Source organism: Neoarius graeffei, chromosome 28, assembly GCF_027579695.1.
Source record: "Neoarius graeffei isolate fNeoGra1 chromosome 28, fNeoGra1.pri, whole genome shotgun sequence".
Lineage (NCBI taxonomy): Eukaryota > Metazoa > Chordata > Actinopteri > Siluriformes > Ariidae > Neoarius > Neoarius graeffei.
Window position 1 is genome coordinate 33,390,118 of NC_083596.1, and position 18,645 is coordinate 33,408,762.

Genomic DNA, 18,645 nt, shown 5'->3' on the forward strand with positions numbered 1-18,645 from the left:
ATACAGAGCCTCACATTTTATTTACATTAACACAATAGTAGATTTCCAGTTTTCGTGGAGAAGGAGCAGCTGAAAATGCGTTGGACAAAATGCGATAGTGCAATCATAGTCAAGTCAGTTTATTTGTATAACACTTTTATAAACAGACATTGTCACAAAGCAGCTTTACAGAAAAATAAAGACTTTAAACATATGAGCTAATTTTATCCCTAATAAATTTATTTATCCCTGTGGCGATGGTGGCAAGGGGAAAAACTTCCTGAAACGACGAGGCTTGCAGTGGTGCTTGAAAGTTTGTGAACCCTTTAGAATTTTCTATATTTCTGCATAAATATGACCTAAAACATCATCAGATTTTCATACAATTCCTAAAAGTAGATAAAGAGAACCTAGTTAAACAAATGAGACAAAAATATTATACTTGGTCATTTATTTATTTATTGAGGAAAATGATCCAATATTAGGCGGCACGGTGGTGTAGTGGTTAGCGCTGTCGCCTCACAGCAAGAAGGTCCTGGGTTCGAGCCCCGGGGCCGGCGAGGGCCTTTCTGTGTGGAGTTTGCATGTTCTCCCCGTGTCCGCGTGGGTTTCCTCCGGGTGCTCCGGTTTCCCCCACAGTCCAAAGACATGCAGGTTAGGTTAACTGGTGACTCTAAATTGACCGTAGGTGTGAATGGGAGTGTGAATGGTTGTCTGTCTATGTGTCAGCCCTGTGATGACCTGGCGACTTGTCCAGGGTGTACCCTGCCTTTCGCCCGTAGTCAGCTGGGATAGGCTCCAGCTTGCCTGCGACCCTGTAGAAGGATAAAGCGGCTAGAGATAATGAGAGAGAGAGAGATCCAATATTACATATCTGTAAGTGGCAAAAGTATGTGAACCTCTAGGATTAGCAGTTAATTTGAAGGTGAAATTAGAGTCAGGTGTTTTCAATCAATGGGATGACAATCAGGTGCGAGTGGGCACCCTGTTTTCTTTCCTGTCCCTGCAGAAGAAAAAATATCCACACAGCATGATGCTGCCACCACCATGCTTCATTGTAGGAATGGTGCTCTCAGGGTGATGGGAAGTGTTGGATCTGTGCCATACATGGCATTTCCCATGATGGCCAAAAAGTTAAATTTTATTCTCATCTGACCAGAGAATCATCTTCCGTGTTTTAGGAGAGTCTGACGCATGCTGTTGGGCAAACTCCAAACATTTTTTTTCTTAAAGCAGTGGCTTTTGTCTGGCCACTCTTCCATAAAGCCCCACTCTGTGGAGTGTACGGCTTAAAGTGGTCCTATGAACAGATACTCCCATCTCCACTGTGGATCTTTGCAGCTCCTTCAGCTCCTTTGGTGTCTTTGTTGACTCTCTGATTAATGCCCCCCTTGCCCAGTCTGTGAGTTTTGGTGGGTGGCCTTCTCTTGTCAGGTTTGTAGTGGCGCCATATATTTTTTCCATTTTGCTATAATGAATTTAATGGTGCTCTGTGGGATATTCAAAAGTGTTTTTTTTTTTTTTAAATAGCCTAACCCTGATCTATACTTTTCCACAACTTTGTCTCTGACCTGTTTGGAGTGCTCCTTGATTTTCATGTTGCTTGCTAAGTAGTGTTTCAGAGTCAGGGTCCTTCCAGAACAGGTTGATTTATACAGACATCATGTGACAGATCATGTGACACTTTGATTGCACACAGGTGGATCTTAATCAAATAATTATGACTTATGAAGTGAATTGGTTGGACCAGCTCTTATTTAGGAGTTTCATATGAAAGGTAGGGGTGTGAAATTTCCTCAGAAACACGGAAAATCACTGTTTTAAACTTTTATTTTTTGTTAAAAAAACAAAAACACACTTTCTGCATAAGTTATTAAATTATTTTTCAAAAATTTTAGTTTTTCCACTCTCAAATATTGTGAAGCGAATGCAGTAGCAGTTTGCCGTGGAACTGTCTGGATTTCAAGCCCAATAAACACTTCCGGTAGTTCCGGAGAAGGAAGCTGAAATTCTCCTCGACTCGTTGCCGTCCCGTTACAACAGCGTGCGATGCGGAGGCTGTGCAAACGTCGCTAATGGCAAACAGTGTGAGAGCGCGCATCGGGAAGACAGACAGAGTGTGCAGGGGGACGCGCGTGAGCTATCATTGTCTTTAACCAAGCAGAAGGGGACACATAAACAAAACCAAGCAGGGATTGTTTTTGGTCGCGTTTCTGTGCTTGGGAGGATTTGGTGGTTGTGATGGTGATGATGATGGCTTCGAGTTTGAGCTTACACCATAGATGCTCATCTTCCAGGGCCACTAGTATGCCAAGATGAAAAGGTGGATCTCTGGTGGGCAAAAGTTGGGAAGTGTGGAAGATGTCCTTTGTTATCAAAGATGGTGAAAGCTCTTTTATCATGCTTCCATAATCCTATAGTTGAAGGGACATTCAGCATTATGGGGGACATTTTAGAGGATTTTTCAGGCAGCGTGAAAATAGAGACATACAGTGCTGTGCAAACAGTTAAGCATGAAAATTACATCAGTGCAGATGCACTTCCATGCTGATCCAAAACATGCCAAAGTGGACACAGCTCTATGCAGAAACATGCATAAAAGCATACAGGGTCAGCAAGGAACAGAAAGAGGCAAGGAAGTTGCAGGAAAGTCAAAAACTCAAGTCTTGTGGTGTGACAAAGCAGTTGTTCCTCCATCAAAGAGGAAGTTTCAGGAGACTCTGCAGTCAGATGTGGAGAAGTCCATTCAGCTTCATGAGAGCAGTGTTGTGTCCAAGAGGAAGATCATGTGATAGTACTGTTGACTAACATTGACATTTTTGGATTTTTCAAAGTTTGACTTTTACCTTCTTGAATCTCAGTTATTGTAGCTTACTTTTTTACCTTGTTTCACTCTCAAAAGTTATAAAATGTGGTTGATTAAACAATTTATTCTGTTGAAAGCATGTATTCTTTTTACACAGATTTGCATGCTAAAATACAGAAAATGTAAGGAAAAAAGACCTAAGTTTTAAAAATTTTCCATGAGAGCATGCCCCCAGACCCGCTTCCTCTTTTTCAAATTGCCACTCACACCCCTGGAAAGGGGGTCAATACCTCTGCACACTCCAGATTTCTGTTTTTTTTTTCATCTTAATTATTGTTTGTATCACAGTTTTTAAAAAAATTGCACCTTTTAAAGTTGTAGGCATGTTGTGTAAATCAAATGGTGCTAATCCTCTAAAAATCCATTTTAATTCCACCTTGTAATGCAACAAAACAGGACAAATACCAAGGGGGATGAATACTTTTGCAAGACACTATGTTCTATTAGTATGAAGAACTTACAGCGTATTGAATTTATAACCAGGTTTTTGTGTTACACTTAGTCATTATAAATAACTGCAAAGCCTCCTCTGTCAGTTAGGCGAGGCTGGTGTATACAATTGTATTGAGGACTCGCTTCATTTAAAGTTTCATACTCTTTTGGTTCAATCCACATTTCTGTTAAACACAATGCATTAAACTCCTGACCAGTAATAAGTTCATTAAAAATTAGATCTAAGAGATGTAATATTATTTAATAGTTCTACCTTTAGATGAGAGGTGCTGGCAGTGGCTGTACGGTCAGTATGATGTAATTTTATATTCAATAGATTACTAGAACAAACTCTTGAGTATTTCTAATTTTTTGTATAGCTTGGGGAGCAGACACAGTCTCGATATAGTGGAATTTGAGTGATGACTCTGTACAGCTAGCAAAGAGTTGATTTAACCTGTTCGTCTTCTCCCTGGCCTTGGCTCTGGATTGTCCCAAATTAACTAGGTCTGTTCTGAGACTATGAGCTATGCTGCAAGAAATGAGAGCAGCACCTTCCTGAGTGGGATGGATACTGTCCCGCCCTAACAGGCAAGCCTTGCCCTCAAAACTACTCCAATTATCTATAAAGCCCACATTGTTTTCAGAGCACCACCTGGACAACCAGCAGTTCAATTACAGCTAACCTGCTGTAAGCTACATTGCCACACCACATTGGGATGGGGCCAGAGCATACTACAGCATCGGACATTGCCTTTGCTAAATGAAACACCTCTACAAAGTTACGCTTAGTAACCACAGACTGATGGTATATGTTGTTAGCACCTACGTGAATAGCTATCTTTGAAAACCTATGGCTTGCCTAAGACCCTAAGATTACCTGCTGTGTCCGGTGGCCTGGCTCCTAACTACAGCTTGCTGGTGCCCCTAAAGGCCTAGCTGATTTCACGTGCCATAAGAGAGTCTCCTATAACCAGACCTCTTCCGGATTTCTCACCAGGTGTTTCAGGAGAGCAAACCTGTTCACATGTGAAGCGGAGAGGAGTGGTGCTCCCATGGGCGAACCTAAGTGGTAGCTTTGGCTCTGCAATTATGCCGCCGAGTTGTTACCCAATCACCCTGCTGTGAGGGCTCTAATGCCGGAGTTGGGGGATTGCCAACTCCATTTAGGACATCCAGACTTTCTCCTTCAGAAACTACACTGGTCTCACTCTCACTAACCCTCTCTCGAGTCTGGATGCGCACCTCTAAAGCTGCAACCTTCTCCATCAGAGAGCTAACTAATATATGCATCACAAATAAAAGATGATCTTAACAATGGAGGAAGAATGACTAAACATCCTGCACTCAACACACTGAACAAGCTGAATGTGTGCCATGATAATGGTTTACATACCTTAATCAAAGATCTGTTGATATTAAGCCAGGTTCGACGTGGATGGTCTTCCATAGTCATCGTTGTTGTGGTCTGCATTGCCACGATGTGTTGTTGCGTTTCTGGAGAGGTGCACGTCAGGCTACAGCATACCCTACATAAGTAGGCTTTTAGAATTGTCACAATACCATTTTTTTTTTTGTAGTATTGAGATGCTCAAAATGATACTTGGCCCCAAAACAGTGGGCTTTAACTAAAATTTTTCAAACGGATTAATTTCATTTGATGAAATCGTGTATTCGGGTGGTGAACAGGACACGAGTCTCAGGTGTTGATGGCATCTGAAAATTGTCATAAGTTCTGGCTCCTTCAATTTTGGGCTACAAAAAAATTGATGAAATATTTGTGAATGCAAAAAAAGGAAAGGAACAAATTCAGTGTTGCAAGCTTCTGAACTGTGGTGCTTGTTGGTGAGAGTCCTGGCCAGGATACTCATATGGATTTGTAACACCTTTTGCATGCTGGTTTTGTTTTGTCTACTCACTTCCCTTCTTCACAAGCAAGGCAAGAAAAAAAAAATGCTAAAAGCCCAAATGTTACTCTTTGAGCACACTTTTTTCACGAATTGATATCTTTGTTTGCTTTTGCGGTGTACTTGCAGCTGAAACCAGTGTGTGTGTGATACCAATCAAAGTCAGATGAGTATGTGCAGTTTAATTCACCTCTACGCAAAACAACTTCAGATTAGTATTGGCCTTTTAAAAAGTACTGAATGTTATTAGACTCAAACTGTCTACCACAGAATAATACTGAAATCTGACTTCAGGGAACTCTCTCTCGCTGTGTGTGTGCGTGTGTGTGTGGTAAAAGGATTTGCCTTCAGCATGGGCTTGAGATTTTTCACTATTCTTTTCCCTGTTGCCAAAACACCCAAGTAGTGACGTCTGAAGGAAAGCTTTCCCTAAAGCATCTTTCTTTGAAGATGGGATAAAACTGTTATTGAACTATTAAGGGTGGAGGCACTCATAGCTCCTTGTTGTGTCCGTCTCACACTGTCCTTTTTATGTTTCAGTGTCCTTTATGCTTAATCATTTGAATCTATCCCCCTCTCTTTCTAGCAGTCTGTATAGGAAAGGCAATCAGGATATTTATCTACACAGTCCATCCATTTTGTATGTCTCATGTTTCTACTATTACATCTTCACTTTCTCGGTCTCTGCTTCCCCTTTTGCTTGTCTCATACAGTGACCATATTGACTGGACTAGATACAGCAATCCCTTTCAACATGCACCTTAGTGGTTGAGAAAAACAGCAGTGCCAACTCTGAAGTGCTCATTACTTCTAGTTCCATGCCTTTCCTTTCTAGATCACTCAAGTCAGGCGTACAGACTTACTGGCCAGAAAATCATGTCTTTCCTTAGCCACACTGAAGAGGCTAGACTATGGTCAAATGTCTATCCCCTCACTCAATCTGTCTCATTCGATATCTCTCTCTCAGACACAGAGTGAGTGAGTGTGTGGTTCTCTAATTCATTTTCTGGGATAATGCGAGCAATTCAAGCCTCACTGGTCTTCAGGCCTGACCACTGACTGCACTAATAAACAAGATACTGACTGATGATAAAGAAAGTTTGCCAAATAAAAGCCAAGACAAAGTAATTAAAACCAGCCCTGTGTGCATCACCCTTGCTGCAGGTGGAGTTAGTTCAGTGATTTTTATTTAGAAGGAAGCAAATACAGAAGGGCTGTAAAAGGCACAGTCAGCATTGTGGAACATGGGTGTGACAGTTTTGACATTTGACCTTGTCACACATCATGTCCATGTAAAAACACACACTGATGTGGCTTTATGTCTGTGTTATTTGGTTCAATGTAAACAACCAAAGCTGGAATATTGAGGGATCTTCTTTACAGCAATATTGTTGGATGTCTGTTTAAAAGGGGGGGGGGGGGGGGGGGGGGGCGGGCTATGACCTTGAAAGTCAGTAGATTTTATAATTTTAAACTATTCAGTGACCCTCATATCCTATGGATAGGAGTGGAGTCATCCTGGAAGAAACCAATCCCATCAGGATAGAAATGTTTCGTCAAAACAAAGGTCAACAGTCAGAATAACTTTGAATTGATTGCAGAGACTATTCCCTCCAAGTTGATAAGTGGGCCCAAACCATGTCAGGAAATTTTATGTGGAGGCCATTTCTGCCTTTTAAACTGCTTGTTACTGGGGAAAATTGCTTTAATGATAAGAAAGGGCTTCTTTAATATCAGGAAACATTTACAATTCTCAGTCACAAGTGAAAAAGAGACAGATTTCTGTTCCAATGTTATTCCAGTTTTCTTTATCTCATTGGAATCTAGAAAATGAAAGCATTTTAATCGTAGTTTTACTTCAGGTTTGTCTTGTACGCATACTGAAACAAATGACATTCATTGTGGTTTCAGTAGAAGTGGAGAAGTTGCCACACCTAATTATAATGCAGTATAATGTTTAGTATGCATCCAATTTAATAATTAGCATAAATTTTTTACTTAGTTGGAGCTCAACTCTGAGTCAGTCTGACCTTTAGTGAATGGAATCCAAACTCAATGTAAAAGCCCATAATGGATTGTTGAACTGCATAAATCTGTTCTACCATTCAGGAAATTGGATTCCTGATGAAACACGTGCATGTGTATTAAATACAAGCAATTTAATAGGACATGCAAGAAAGATCCGAGGAAGAAGAAGAGAGCAACAGCTTGAGAAGAAAACACTTTGAGGCCAGCTCACTATTGTTGTATTGTGGTTTTGTTTATTTTAATGGTTTTATTCTGCTGTGTAGTTCACTAAAATAGATACTGTGGAATTTGTATGCTACATTCTATGTCGAGTTGCACTTAGCTGTTGCCCTTGTTTATTTCCCCCCCCTTAAAGAGCTTCCATCATGGTCATCGCAGCGGCTTGGATGAGGATGGGTCCATTTTTGTAAATGAAGCAGCTTTTCTGGCTCCATCCATGAACAATCGGCATTTTCATCACTACCAGCATCAGTATCAGCATAACACTCACCTACATCCAGGCTATGTGAATTCCCCCAGTGCCCAGAACAGTCTGAATTCTCTGCTGGCTTTGTCCAATCATACACATCCCACAATCAGCATGCAAGATGAGCTATGGACTGAAGGTATGAAGCAACATGAGTAGTAATAATAATAATCTCTTTCTCTCTCCATAGGGGTAACAATACAATGTAACACACTGAACTGTTCGATATGAGGTTTTCAATTCAATACTCAATTTCTTTGTCTTATAGCATGTAAGGTATAATAATTTAAACTTAATGAAGCCCACACTCCCTCCTCTAAAGAAAAAAATATATACTTACCTTTTATCTCAAATTAGGATATGCTACAGGAGTTAAAAAAAAAAATAATCTTCTAAGCGCCTTAGTCAGGTGACTAGTGTAACTCATTAAAAACAACAATTACTATAGACAGCAGCAGTAACTGGAAGGTTCTCAGTGCTGATGGCCAACAAGTGGTAGACCAAAGCATTATAGAGTGTCAAATCATACACCAGCACTAACACCACAAATACGTACGTACACATCTGCATCATCACTTGCTTTTCCTAATTGAATGATACAGGCAAAACTACAGTGTATTCTGTGAATGTTGATCTCTCAGCTTTGCCAGAACCTTTCACTGTGGCCAAGTCTTGAGCATCCTTTTTATGCTGTTAATATATTTACTGACAAAATCTCACCCCGTCTCTATTTCACGCGCACGTATGTGTGTGTGTGTGTGTGTGTGTGTGTGTGTGTGTGTGTGTGTGTGCGCGCACATTCACAGATACACCATCCATCATGGAAATCAATCGGTCTTCTATTGTCTGGCAGGGCGGTGTGATGGTGCTTGAATCATGGTCAGTGCTCGACGGGAAACTGATGGGCACATTGATCTGAGAACTCTTTTCCAACCTCATTACACATGAACTTATTTGCCTCTCTCTCACATATATCCAAAACACTGAGAGAGAAAGAAACAGGAACATCTCGCATTTTGTTTGAAAATGTCATGGACATCTTTTGATGGGGGCGGCACGGTGGTGTAGTGGTTAGCGCTGTCGCCTCACAGCAAGAAGGTCCTGGGTTCGAGCCCCGGGGCCGGCGAGGGCCTTTCTGTGTGGAGTTTGCATGTTCTCCCCATGTCCGCGTGGGTTTCCTCCGGGTGCTCCGGTTTCCCCCACAGTCCAAAGACATGCAGGTTAGGTTAACTGGTGACTCTAAATTGACCGTAGGTGTGAATGTGAGTGTGAATGGTTGTCTGTGTCTATGTGTCAGCCCTGTGATGACTTGGCGACTTGTCCAGGGTGTACCCCGCCTTTCGCCCGTAGTCAGCTGGGATAGGCTCCAGCTTGCCTGCGACCCTGTATAAGGATAAAGCGGCTAGAGATAATGAGATGAGACATCTTTTGATGCACTCAGATACACTAACACCAGCACATATTGTACATACACAATGGCCAAAAGTATGTGGACACCTGACCAACACATCCAAATGTACTTCTTACTCAAACCATTGCCTCAAAGTTGGAAGCCCATAATTGTATAGAATGCTTTTGTATACTGTAGCATTACAATTTCCCTTCAATGGGACCAAGAAGCCCAAATCTATTCCAGCATGACAATCTTTTGTGTAATGTGGAAGAAATTGAGTGTCCTGACCTCAAACCCCACTGAATACCTTTGGGATGAACTGGGGTGCAAACTACACCCCAGGCCTCCTCAACCAACATCAGTACATGATCTCACAACAACCAGAATTTGCTGTGCTTTCTGCATGGGAGGGATGCCATACTCCTTCCTTGCTATTGATCATAGTGACACAAGCTAATCACTTGTCTGTAAGCTCATGTGTGCAGAAGAGCTGTGTGCAGATAGCGCTTTCCTCAGAGTGTGTTGCACTGCCTTATGATGCAACATGTGCAGCAGCTCAAAAAGGTGCAGTTGGTTGGTTTCATGTGTCTCAGAGAAAACACGATAGCCTTCACCCTACCCATATGGTATCTGACTAATGGATGGGAATTGGCAGGTGAACAAATCAGTGGGGAAGGAATGTGAACAAGCTTATTTTTCTAATTAGGTAGTTGTGCAAGTATATTCAATAACCTCTCTTAAATTTATAATGTGATCAAATATTATTCACATGTCACACTTGTCGAAATGCACCATCATGTTTCTCACATATGATTTTATTATTATTACTCAGTTTAAATATTATATATATGAAATATTAGTCACCTGGTCATGTGTGGAAAAACATCATGTGAAATGTATGATCTTTCCATAAGCATTGTTAGGGAAGTAAGGATGAGAGATCTATCTATCTATCTATCTATCTATCTATCTATCTATCTATCTATCTATCTATCTATCTATCTATCTATCTATCTATCTATCTATCTATCTATCTATCTATCTATCTATCTATCTATCTATCTATCTATCTATCTATCTATCTATCTATCTTAAAGAAATGCCTCATTTATATATTTTTAAAAAAACATTCTCACATCTCCATTTTAACGTATTTTGCAAAAAAAAGAAGCTCAATAAAAACATAGACAATATTGTACATAAAATGTTGACAGCTGATTTGTTGGATTTCCCCCCCCTTTTTTTTTTTTGCGTAGATGGTCCATGACATCTTACCACTAGACATTACAGTGTATCCAGAATTGCACATTTCATGAAACGTTGATGAAGCTTACTAACTAGGACAATGATGCAGATGATGGTGTTAACATTTAAAGAGTTCTTTTAGTAATTAACTATAAGTGGATGCACAGTTATGGATTATCTTAGGAGCTGACAGATTGTCTTCATAATAGACCCCAAGCATAACTGTGTCATCACTTGTTTACCGCAGTGCATTGTGAGGGATAGCCAGGGTCAGTAGTTGAGCGATATGATGGATGTCAGATTAATTTTATGTGAGAACAATGTGAGCGGAGCAATTTTGCCATGCTCTGTTGTGGAAGACAATGAAACTGGTGATTTAAAGAGGTGGATAAGATGTCGAGGGTTTACAACAGGAAAATCAGAATCCAAATCAAGCTTGGTGAGAAGGTAAGAGTCTAGACTGAGTCTACCACACTGTACAACAACAACAAATCTCAGTCTTATTTCTGAGGATGTATATTGGCTCACGAAGCAATCTTAGACTTGAGTCTAAATTTATTTATTTTAATCTTCAGTTATTCCTTACCATTTTCTAAGAAACTTTGTTCTAATGAAATCTTAGCCCTGTACTTAATCTTGATCCAGCAAAATGAAAGTTACAGATGCAGTAAGGGAAACTATTATGAAAAATCAACTGTTGACTTAAGTCTAAGATTGCTTTGTGATCCCTGGCCCAGATGAACAGCATCAAAACATTTATAAATGAGTGATTAGTTTAAAAAAAACCTTGATATCAGGAAACATTTAAACCCCCCACCCCCACCCCAAAAAAAAAAAACTTTGGAAACCCGCTGATCTGCCGTGTCATGTTCAGTATAAATGCAATTTCTTCAGTAAATGCCGCTAGTGAGGTACACTGAACATTATACATACCTGAAAGAGAACCCTTCATGGTTTGGGAGTTTTATCAGTCCAACAGGGTTGTTCAGCTACTGAGTATTTCAGCACATTGAGAGGCAAAGGCCGAAGAATGCTTCTTTGTTTTACAGGCTTTGGAATATTGTTAGTTTCAGACGATAAACGGTGTCGATTGTTATCTTCTATAACTGAAGGCTATTCCGCAGGCCATGGAAATATTGCTGGGTCACAGTTTAAATACGTCTTTTTCCCACCAGAGAAATGTAAGTTACAAACACTTGTCCATTTCGATTCAGTTCAAAGGTTTTTGTTGCGTATTAAACTTATCCATTTCTTTCTTCTTGACTGACAGCTGATAAAAGCTCTAATTAGGTGTTCTCTTTGTTGTGGAGACACAGTAAGGCACACAGCAATTCACTTTAGGCATGGTTAAAACTGGTTAGACAGAGCAATGCAGTGTTTAACAAAGGCAAAAGTAAACAATAAGGCGGTGTTGACCCCGAGTATTGCCCATAATGTATTATGGGTTAGGTCTATTGCAGTAGTGAACTAATAGGGCGTCTTCCCACACCTCAAGCATAATGTACATTCTGCAGTCTCACTGATGATTCCAGCTGAAATGCCACCTTGCTTTAGACTTGATGTGAATGCTTTGTTTGTCCCATTTAACTTATCCTTGTGTAACCAATTCTCAATAGTGTAAGGCATTCCGCCGAACTAATAAGAAAAGACTGCTGACTTCTGCGTTTATATTCAGACCCAATATAACAAGGCTTAGATGGGTGAACTGACCAAATTTCTGCAAATTCTGGCTAGATTTGAAAGCAATATTGCCATCTATACACATGCTATCTTTACAGTAGCTAAGAAAATGGTGTAACGAGTTCTCTATAGTTACAAATACGATATCATAGCGAAAGGGATTTTCTGAGAAATGGGATTTCCCACATTAGTGTTCTGTTCTGTGTTAGAACTATATCTACACAGGGTCACACACAAATAAATAAATAAATACCCACGTTGTAAGCTCCTTCATTCTTCTAGGGCCAGTTTAATTGCAAGAAGTTTTTGGTTACCAATGTCATAATTTTGTTCTGCCACTGAAAGTTTCTTGGAGAAGGCGGCTATGGGGTGCAGCTTAGGTTTCTCCCCAAAGTGCTGAGACAATACCCTTCTCTGATGCATCTACTTCCACTGTGAAGGGTTTGGTGGGATCGAGGTGTCAGAAGATAAGTGCTGAGGTGAATGCTGCCTTGAGATGTTCAAAAGCTTCCTCCGTGACCTGGTTCCACTGGAGGTGTCTGGGTCCCTTTTTCAGCAGAGAGGTGAGAGGAGCAGTGATGGTACTAAACCCTCTGATGAATTGGCGATAAAAATGAGTGAATCCTAGGAAACATTGGAGGTCTTTGATGGTAGAGGGTGTGGGCCAGGTGGTGACTGCTGAGACTTTGTTTGTATCCATGCTCACTCCTTCTGCACTGATGATGTACCCAAGGAACGAGGTTCAAGTCACGTGGAATTCACACTTTTCTGCTTTTACATAGAGTTGATTGTCTAGGAGCCTAGTGAGCATTGAGGTAATGTTTACGGTGAGTGGCTTCATCAGGGGAGTAGATCAAAATATCATCAATGTACGCAGTTACATACTATTCTAACATGTCACAGAGAATGTAATTTATTAAACATTGGAAAACACTGGGCATGCAAAAAAGCCCATATGGCATCATGCAATACTCAAAGTGCCTGGAAGTGGTACGAAAGGCAGTCTTCCACTCATTACCTTCACGGATTCTGACCAGGTTAGAAGCATTCCACAGGTCCAACTTTGTGAATATGCTGGCAGTTCTGAGCTGATCTAGGGCTGAAGGCACAAGTGGAAGTTGGTAGGGATACTTAATTGTGATCTGATTTAACCCTCTGTAATCAATTTATGGGCACAGATCCCCTCCTTTCTTCTCCACAAAAAAGAAGCTGGCCAATGCTGGAGAAGTGGATGGATGAATGTATCCCTCTGTCAGTGCTTCCTGGACATATTCTTTCATAGCATCTTGTTCTGTGATGGATAGTGGGTAAATGAGGTGGCGCGGAAGGGTTGTGCCCGGGAGGAGATCTATGGCACAGTCGTATGGACGATGAGGAGGTAGACCACTGGCTTTACCTTTGCTGAACGCTTCCTTGAGTTCATGCTAACAGGCAGGAATGTGTTAAGTGCCCCTGGGTGAGGGGCTCTCCACAGAAGTGGAAGTCAGGGTGACTTGTGGAAGTTGCAGACATTCATGAAAACATGAGTGTGACCACTGCAAGATTTCACAGTGCTGCCAGGAAATTATCATATTGGTGCAGCCAAGGGAAACCCAAAATGACAGCTTGACAAGCAGTATGTGTGACGAACAAGGAGATGTGTTTGATATGAAGGGTCCCAACCTGAATTTCTATGGGTGCGGTGTGAGTAGTGACAAGCCCTTCCCCAATGGGTCTGCCATTTATGGCCTTTAAGCTTACTAGGCATTGGAGTATTTTGGTGGGCAGGTTGAGACTCTGGATGACCACATGATTGATGAAATTGCCCCGTCCCAGAGTCTGTGAGGGCAGAATGGGTTGTGTCTGGAAGCTTCAGTAAAACATGAAGAATGTTGTACTGAAGTGATTCTATGACTTACTGGGCTGTCGGAGCTGGACTCAGTACGAGGGTGGCCGGATTTTCTCGGATTTGATGGTCAAACTGGACATTGTGCTAGGAGATGGCCATATCCTCCACAATAGAAACATAACCTCTCTCGCCATCTTCTCTCTCTGCTGCAGAATGAGGCATGCAAGTATTGGAGACTTCCATCGGCGTGGGGGTTGTGGAAGAACAGGTGAGTGCTGCAAGGAGGGTTGGTTGTGGAGCAGATGGTCCAGTCTGATGGCCAGATCAATTAAGGAGTCTAGTGATCGGTGTTTGTCGCAACATGTCAGTTCAGTGAGGACATCAGGGCTCAGACCCTGGCGGAAGGTAGCTTTGACTGCTGGTTCATTCCACCTGCTAGTGTGTTGAACTCCAGTGCATATTCGGCCACTGTCCTCTCTCCTTGCCGGATTGTGAGTAGCCTTTGTCCAGCTTCCATTCCTTCGGGCTGATGATCAAACACTCCTTTAAACAACTCAATGAAATTATCATATGAGGGTTGTGTGTTCACTGCCGTGCTCCCATATGGCACTGGCCCACTTCATTGCTTTACCAGTGAGAAGGTTCATGTACTGTGTGATCTTGTGCTCCTCAGTAGCACCTATGAGGGTCATGAAATACAATGAACACTGGAGGAGGAAGCCTTTGCATTCCGATACCTCTCCAGAGAAATTTTCAGGTTGAGGAACCATCGTGGTGGTACTTGTGGAGGACGCAGGACATGTCAGCAGGGCCTGCAAGACAATCTTTTAAATAATTTGATGAAATGATCATATGAGGTTGTGTATTAGTTAGTTGTGACATTTGAGTATTTAGTTCACTTAACATTTGCTGGTGTTCTCCCAACAGTCATCCCTGTGCATTTAAGAGCAGTTTGCTTCACCTCCTTTGCTGCATCCATGGTAGTGAAGTATCCTATCAGGGTGCAGGCACTTATGGTTGCAGATGCAGGGGATAGCGGGTGCGTCGCAAACTGGCAGCCAAATCCAAATCGTGATCTGGAAGGCGAAGTCAGGGTCAGGCAAAGGTCGGTCGATGTACAAATGGATTATCAGAGACTAGGTTAAGGTCAAGGTTGGAAATAAACAGAAACAAGGTCAAAGTCACGGGAATACTGAAACTGGAAACAACGGCTCTGTACGGTCAGGTGGGAAACACTGAACTATACTTTGCAAGGTTTGTTTGAGCAGTGCTTAAGTAGGGGGACTGATTACTGGGAAACAGGTGTGTTGTCAATATTCAGGGACGGAGGGGTGCTGTGGCACTTGGGAATTGTAGTTCATCGTGGCCATGTTTGGAGGCCGTTCTGAACTTAGATTTTTCAGTGCTATTACTGACAGAAGTGTGGATCTCTTTTCAGCGCAATGAAATTTATCAATACATTTTTTGGTGAAAAAAATTTTTTTTCCCTAAAGTTATTTCATTCTCCAGCTTCAATCACTTTTGCTGGTAATCAGTTTCCAAATTCAATTAAAAACAAGTTCAATGGAAGAAAAATTGAAAACAGTCAAAAACTTTCAAATGACAAGCACTGCAATGATGAATCATTTTGAACAAAGATATAATGAACATTTTTCTTGGTAGGTAAAAAATAAATAGTGGAAAAGTGAAATGTCTTCATCTAAACCTTAGTTCAGTGGAAAAAAAAAACTCCCCTTCACATGGAACATTTTTCATGAGAAGCAATGTTTTTATGATTGAAGATGTGAAGTACCTCTGGCTAGCTCAGGGTTAACCTGTGATGTCAAACAGCTAGAAGCGGTAGCGAAATAGAAAGCTATTGAGAACAGGGTTCTATCGAGAACAGGTTACACAATAATAATACTTTTCTCTGTTCTCCTGTTCAGGAGTGAAGGCCAGAAATATGGCCTTATAGCATGTTCCGATTATTATATGAAAAGATGGGGGCAGAACAGGTAGCACAGGGATCGTTTGTACTCCAGAGTTGAAAACACAGGTGGATACAAGGTAGAGGTGGGAAAACCAGTAGAAGGTATATGCTGTATTTGTGCCCAGAAGTGGCAAGACAGTGCATTCATTTGCGTGTGTGTGTATATATATAAACAGTGGATCTTAAACAGAACCAAATATGTGATGATTAAATGTTGAACATTGGTAGGTTTGAGCAGAACTGGGAGTGTAAGGGTGTAAACACTGTTAATTTACGTTGGCTCACATCATGGTTCAGTGAAAAAGCACCGTCACTGAGCTCTCATGGAGGCAATTTAGGCAGTTAATTTATCTTATTAATTAAAACAGTGATGATACCCCCATTAGATCTGATGTGTTCAAAATATTTATTTTACTCTCCTATAGAACCATAAAACACTAACTCTGGCTGTCTCACCATTTTAGACCAGCTCTAACCATTCTTATTTTGAATGTTGACCTTCTCCATAGATAATTCTAGTGTGTATGAACATTATTCATCGTCTTGCAAAATCTTTTTTTTTTTGAAGATTTTTAAGACTGCGTTGATACTGATACTGCTAATATTTATTTCCCCCCCCAGATGTTGGTCCCACAATCCATACAGCAGGGGCAGTGGGGTCAGGGATTTATCAAGGTGATGCCTGCTTGGTGCCACAGGCCATTGTTTCCATGGAAACGGAGAACCAAGATCCTGATGGAGAGGAGAAAATCGTGTATCTCTAAGTTCCTTCCAGAGCTCACACAGATGTAAACACAAACAGAATTGAAACCCATTGAAGAGTAGCTGGAAAGCAGTACTTTGTTTTGGTAGAGAAATTGCACTGATACCATCAACACAAATAATCAATAGAGGGTGAAACTTTTACATCAGAATGATTTCATATTTTGTTGCGGTCTTTCAGTTTTACATTTGCACTTTTTCCGTACTCATATGGAAGTATTCGCACTTCGATCCAGATCAAGGCAGTTGGGACTCTCGGATTTGTAATCATAAGAAAATGGTAACACACTTTCACACTTGCTTTGTTTTTCTATTGTTAACAAGCATTAACAAAATCTTGTTCACAATTAATTATGTTGAGGAACATAGGAATCATATTTCACCAAAATCTTCTCAAATTGCTTTCTTCGTTCCATTCCCAATTTTTCATATGGATGGTTTGAAGAATTGGTTTTACTGTTTCACTATGACCCACAGGCAGCTCCAGACCTGCCAACCCTGTAGAGGAACAGTGCATAGTTCTGCTGGGGATGGAGTCGATATACATATGCTCATAGATTTTATTTCAAACAAAACGTTCTCCACGTCAGCACATCTTTCAAGCGGGAAAATTAAGACAAGATTATGAATGTTAGATGGGAGGAAGAGGGCGGGGCTTCCAGGGTGTCAGTCAATAATATTGATGAGTTCAAAGCTGTATAATAATTGCAGGTTCACATATCATTTAGTTCAGCTACCTTTTTTGAGTGGGAAAGCTCTTTTTGCACATTTTTAAGTGCAGTAACTTACAGTAGAGTAGCATAGTCTGATTAAAAAAACGTGAAAGTTGGCAGGGCTGAGGCAGCCAATCCTCATCCCTTTCTGATTTGATTCCCTGTAGTTATTTAAAAAGACATTTAAAAAGCATTTACTCAATAATTTGCTTTAAAATGAAAAGTCTAGTATTTTTTGAAGACTTAATTCCTTGTGTGTGTGTGTGTGTGTGTGTGTGTGTGTGTGTGTGTGTGTGTGTGTGTGAGAGAGAGAGATAGATTTAAAGGGCTTCCCTAGGGTCAGCATTATAAGCTTCAGGCAGTAAAACAGATGGAATTACAGTGGTGCTTGAAAATTTGTGAACCCTTTAGAATTTTCTATATTTCTACATAAATATGACCTAAAACATCATCAGATTTTCACACAAGTCCTAAAAGTAGATCAAGAGAACCCAGTTAAACAAATGAGACAAAAATATTATACTTGGTCATTTATTTATTGAGGAAAATGATCCAATATTACATATCTGTGAGTGGCAAAAGTATGTGAACCTCTAGGATTAGCAGTTAATTTGAAGGTGAAATTAGAGTCAGGTGTTTTCAATCAATGGGATGACAATCAGGTGTGAATGGGCACCCTGTTTTATTTAAAGAACATTGATCTATCAAAGTCTGATCTTCACAACACGTTTGTGGAAGTGTATCATGGCATGAACAAAGGAGATTTATGAGGACCTCAGAAAAAGCGTTGTTGATACTCATCAGGCTGGAAAAGGTTACAAAACCATCTCTAAAGAGCTTGGACTCTACCAATCCGCAGTCAGACAGATTGTGTACAAATGAAGGAAATTCAAGACCATTGTTACCCTCCCCAGGAGTGGTCAACCAACAAAGATCACTCCAAGAGCAAGGTGTGTAATAGTCGGCGAAGTCACAAAGGACCCCAGGGTAACTTGTAAGCAACTGAAGGCCTCTCTCACATTGGCTAATGTTAATGTTCATGAGTCCACCATCAGGAGAACACTGAACAACAATGGTGTGCATGGCAGAGTGAGTTGCAAGGAGAAAGCCATTGCTCTCCAAAAAGAACATTGCTGCTTGTCTGCAGTTTGCTAAAAATCACGTGGACAAGCCAGAAGGCTATTGGAAAAATGTTTTGTGGACAGATGAGACCAAAATAGAACTTTTTGGTTTAAATGAGAAGTGTTATGTTTGGAGAAAGGAAAACACTGCATTCCAGCATAAGAACCTTATCCCATCTGTGAAACATGGTGGTGGTAGTAGTATACGGTTTGGGCCTGTTTTTCTGCATCTGGGCCAGGACGGCTTGCCATCCTT

At 40.9% G+C, this 18,645-nt stretch overlaps 1 protein-coding gene across 4 annotated transcripts in view; it reads left to right on the top strand.

Moving 5' to 3' along the window:
• Window positions 1-17,203, top strand: part of arhgef28a (Rho guanine nucleotide exchange factor (GEF) 28a) — a 269,023-nt gene extending 251,820 nt beyond the window's left edge. For 3 of the 4 annotated variants that reach the window (XM_060913034.1, XM_060913035.1, XM_060913039.1), the window contains 2 exons: window positions 7,568-7,817; window positions 16,415-17,203. In XM_060913034.1, coding sequence (XP_060769017.1) covers window positions 7,568-7,817; window positions 16,415-16,557 — 393 coding nt within the window. In that variant the 3' untranslated portion in view covers window positions 16,558-17,203. Of the gene's footprint in view, window positions 1-7,567; window positions 7,818-8,484; window positions 8,558-16,414 lie in introns of all 4 variants that reach the window. The other variant, XM_060913036.1, reaches the window with a different exon arrangement.
• The last annotated feature ends 1,442 nt before the right edge of the window (window positions 17,204-18,645 follow it).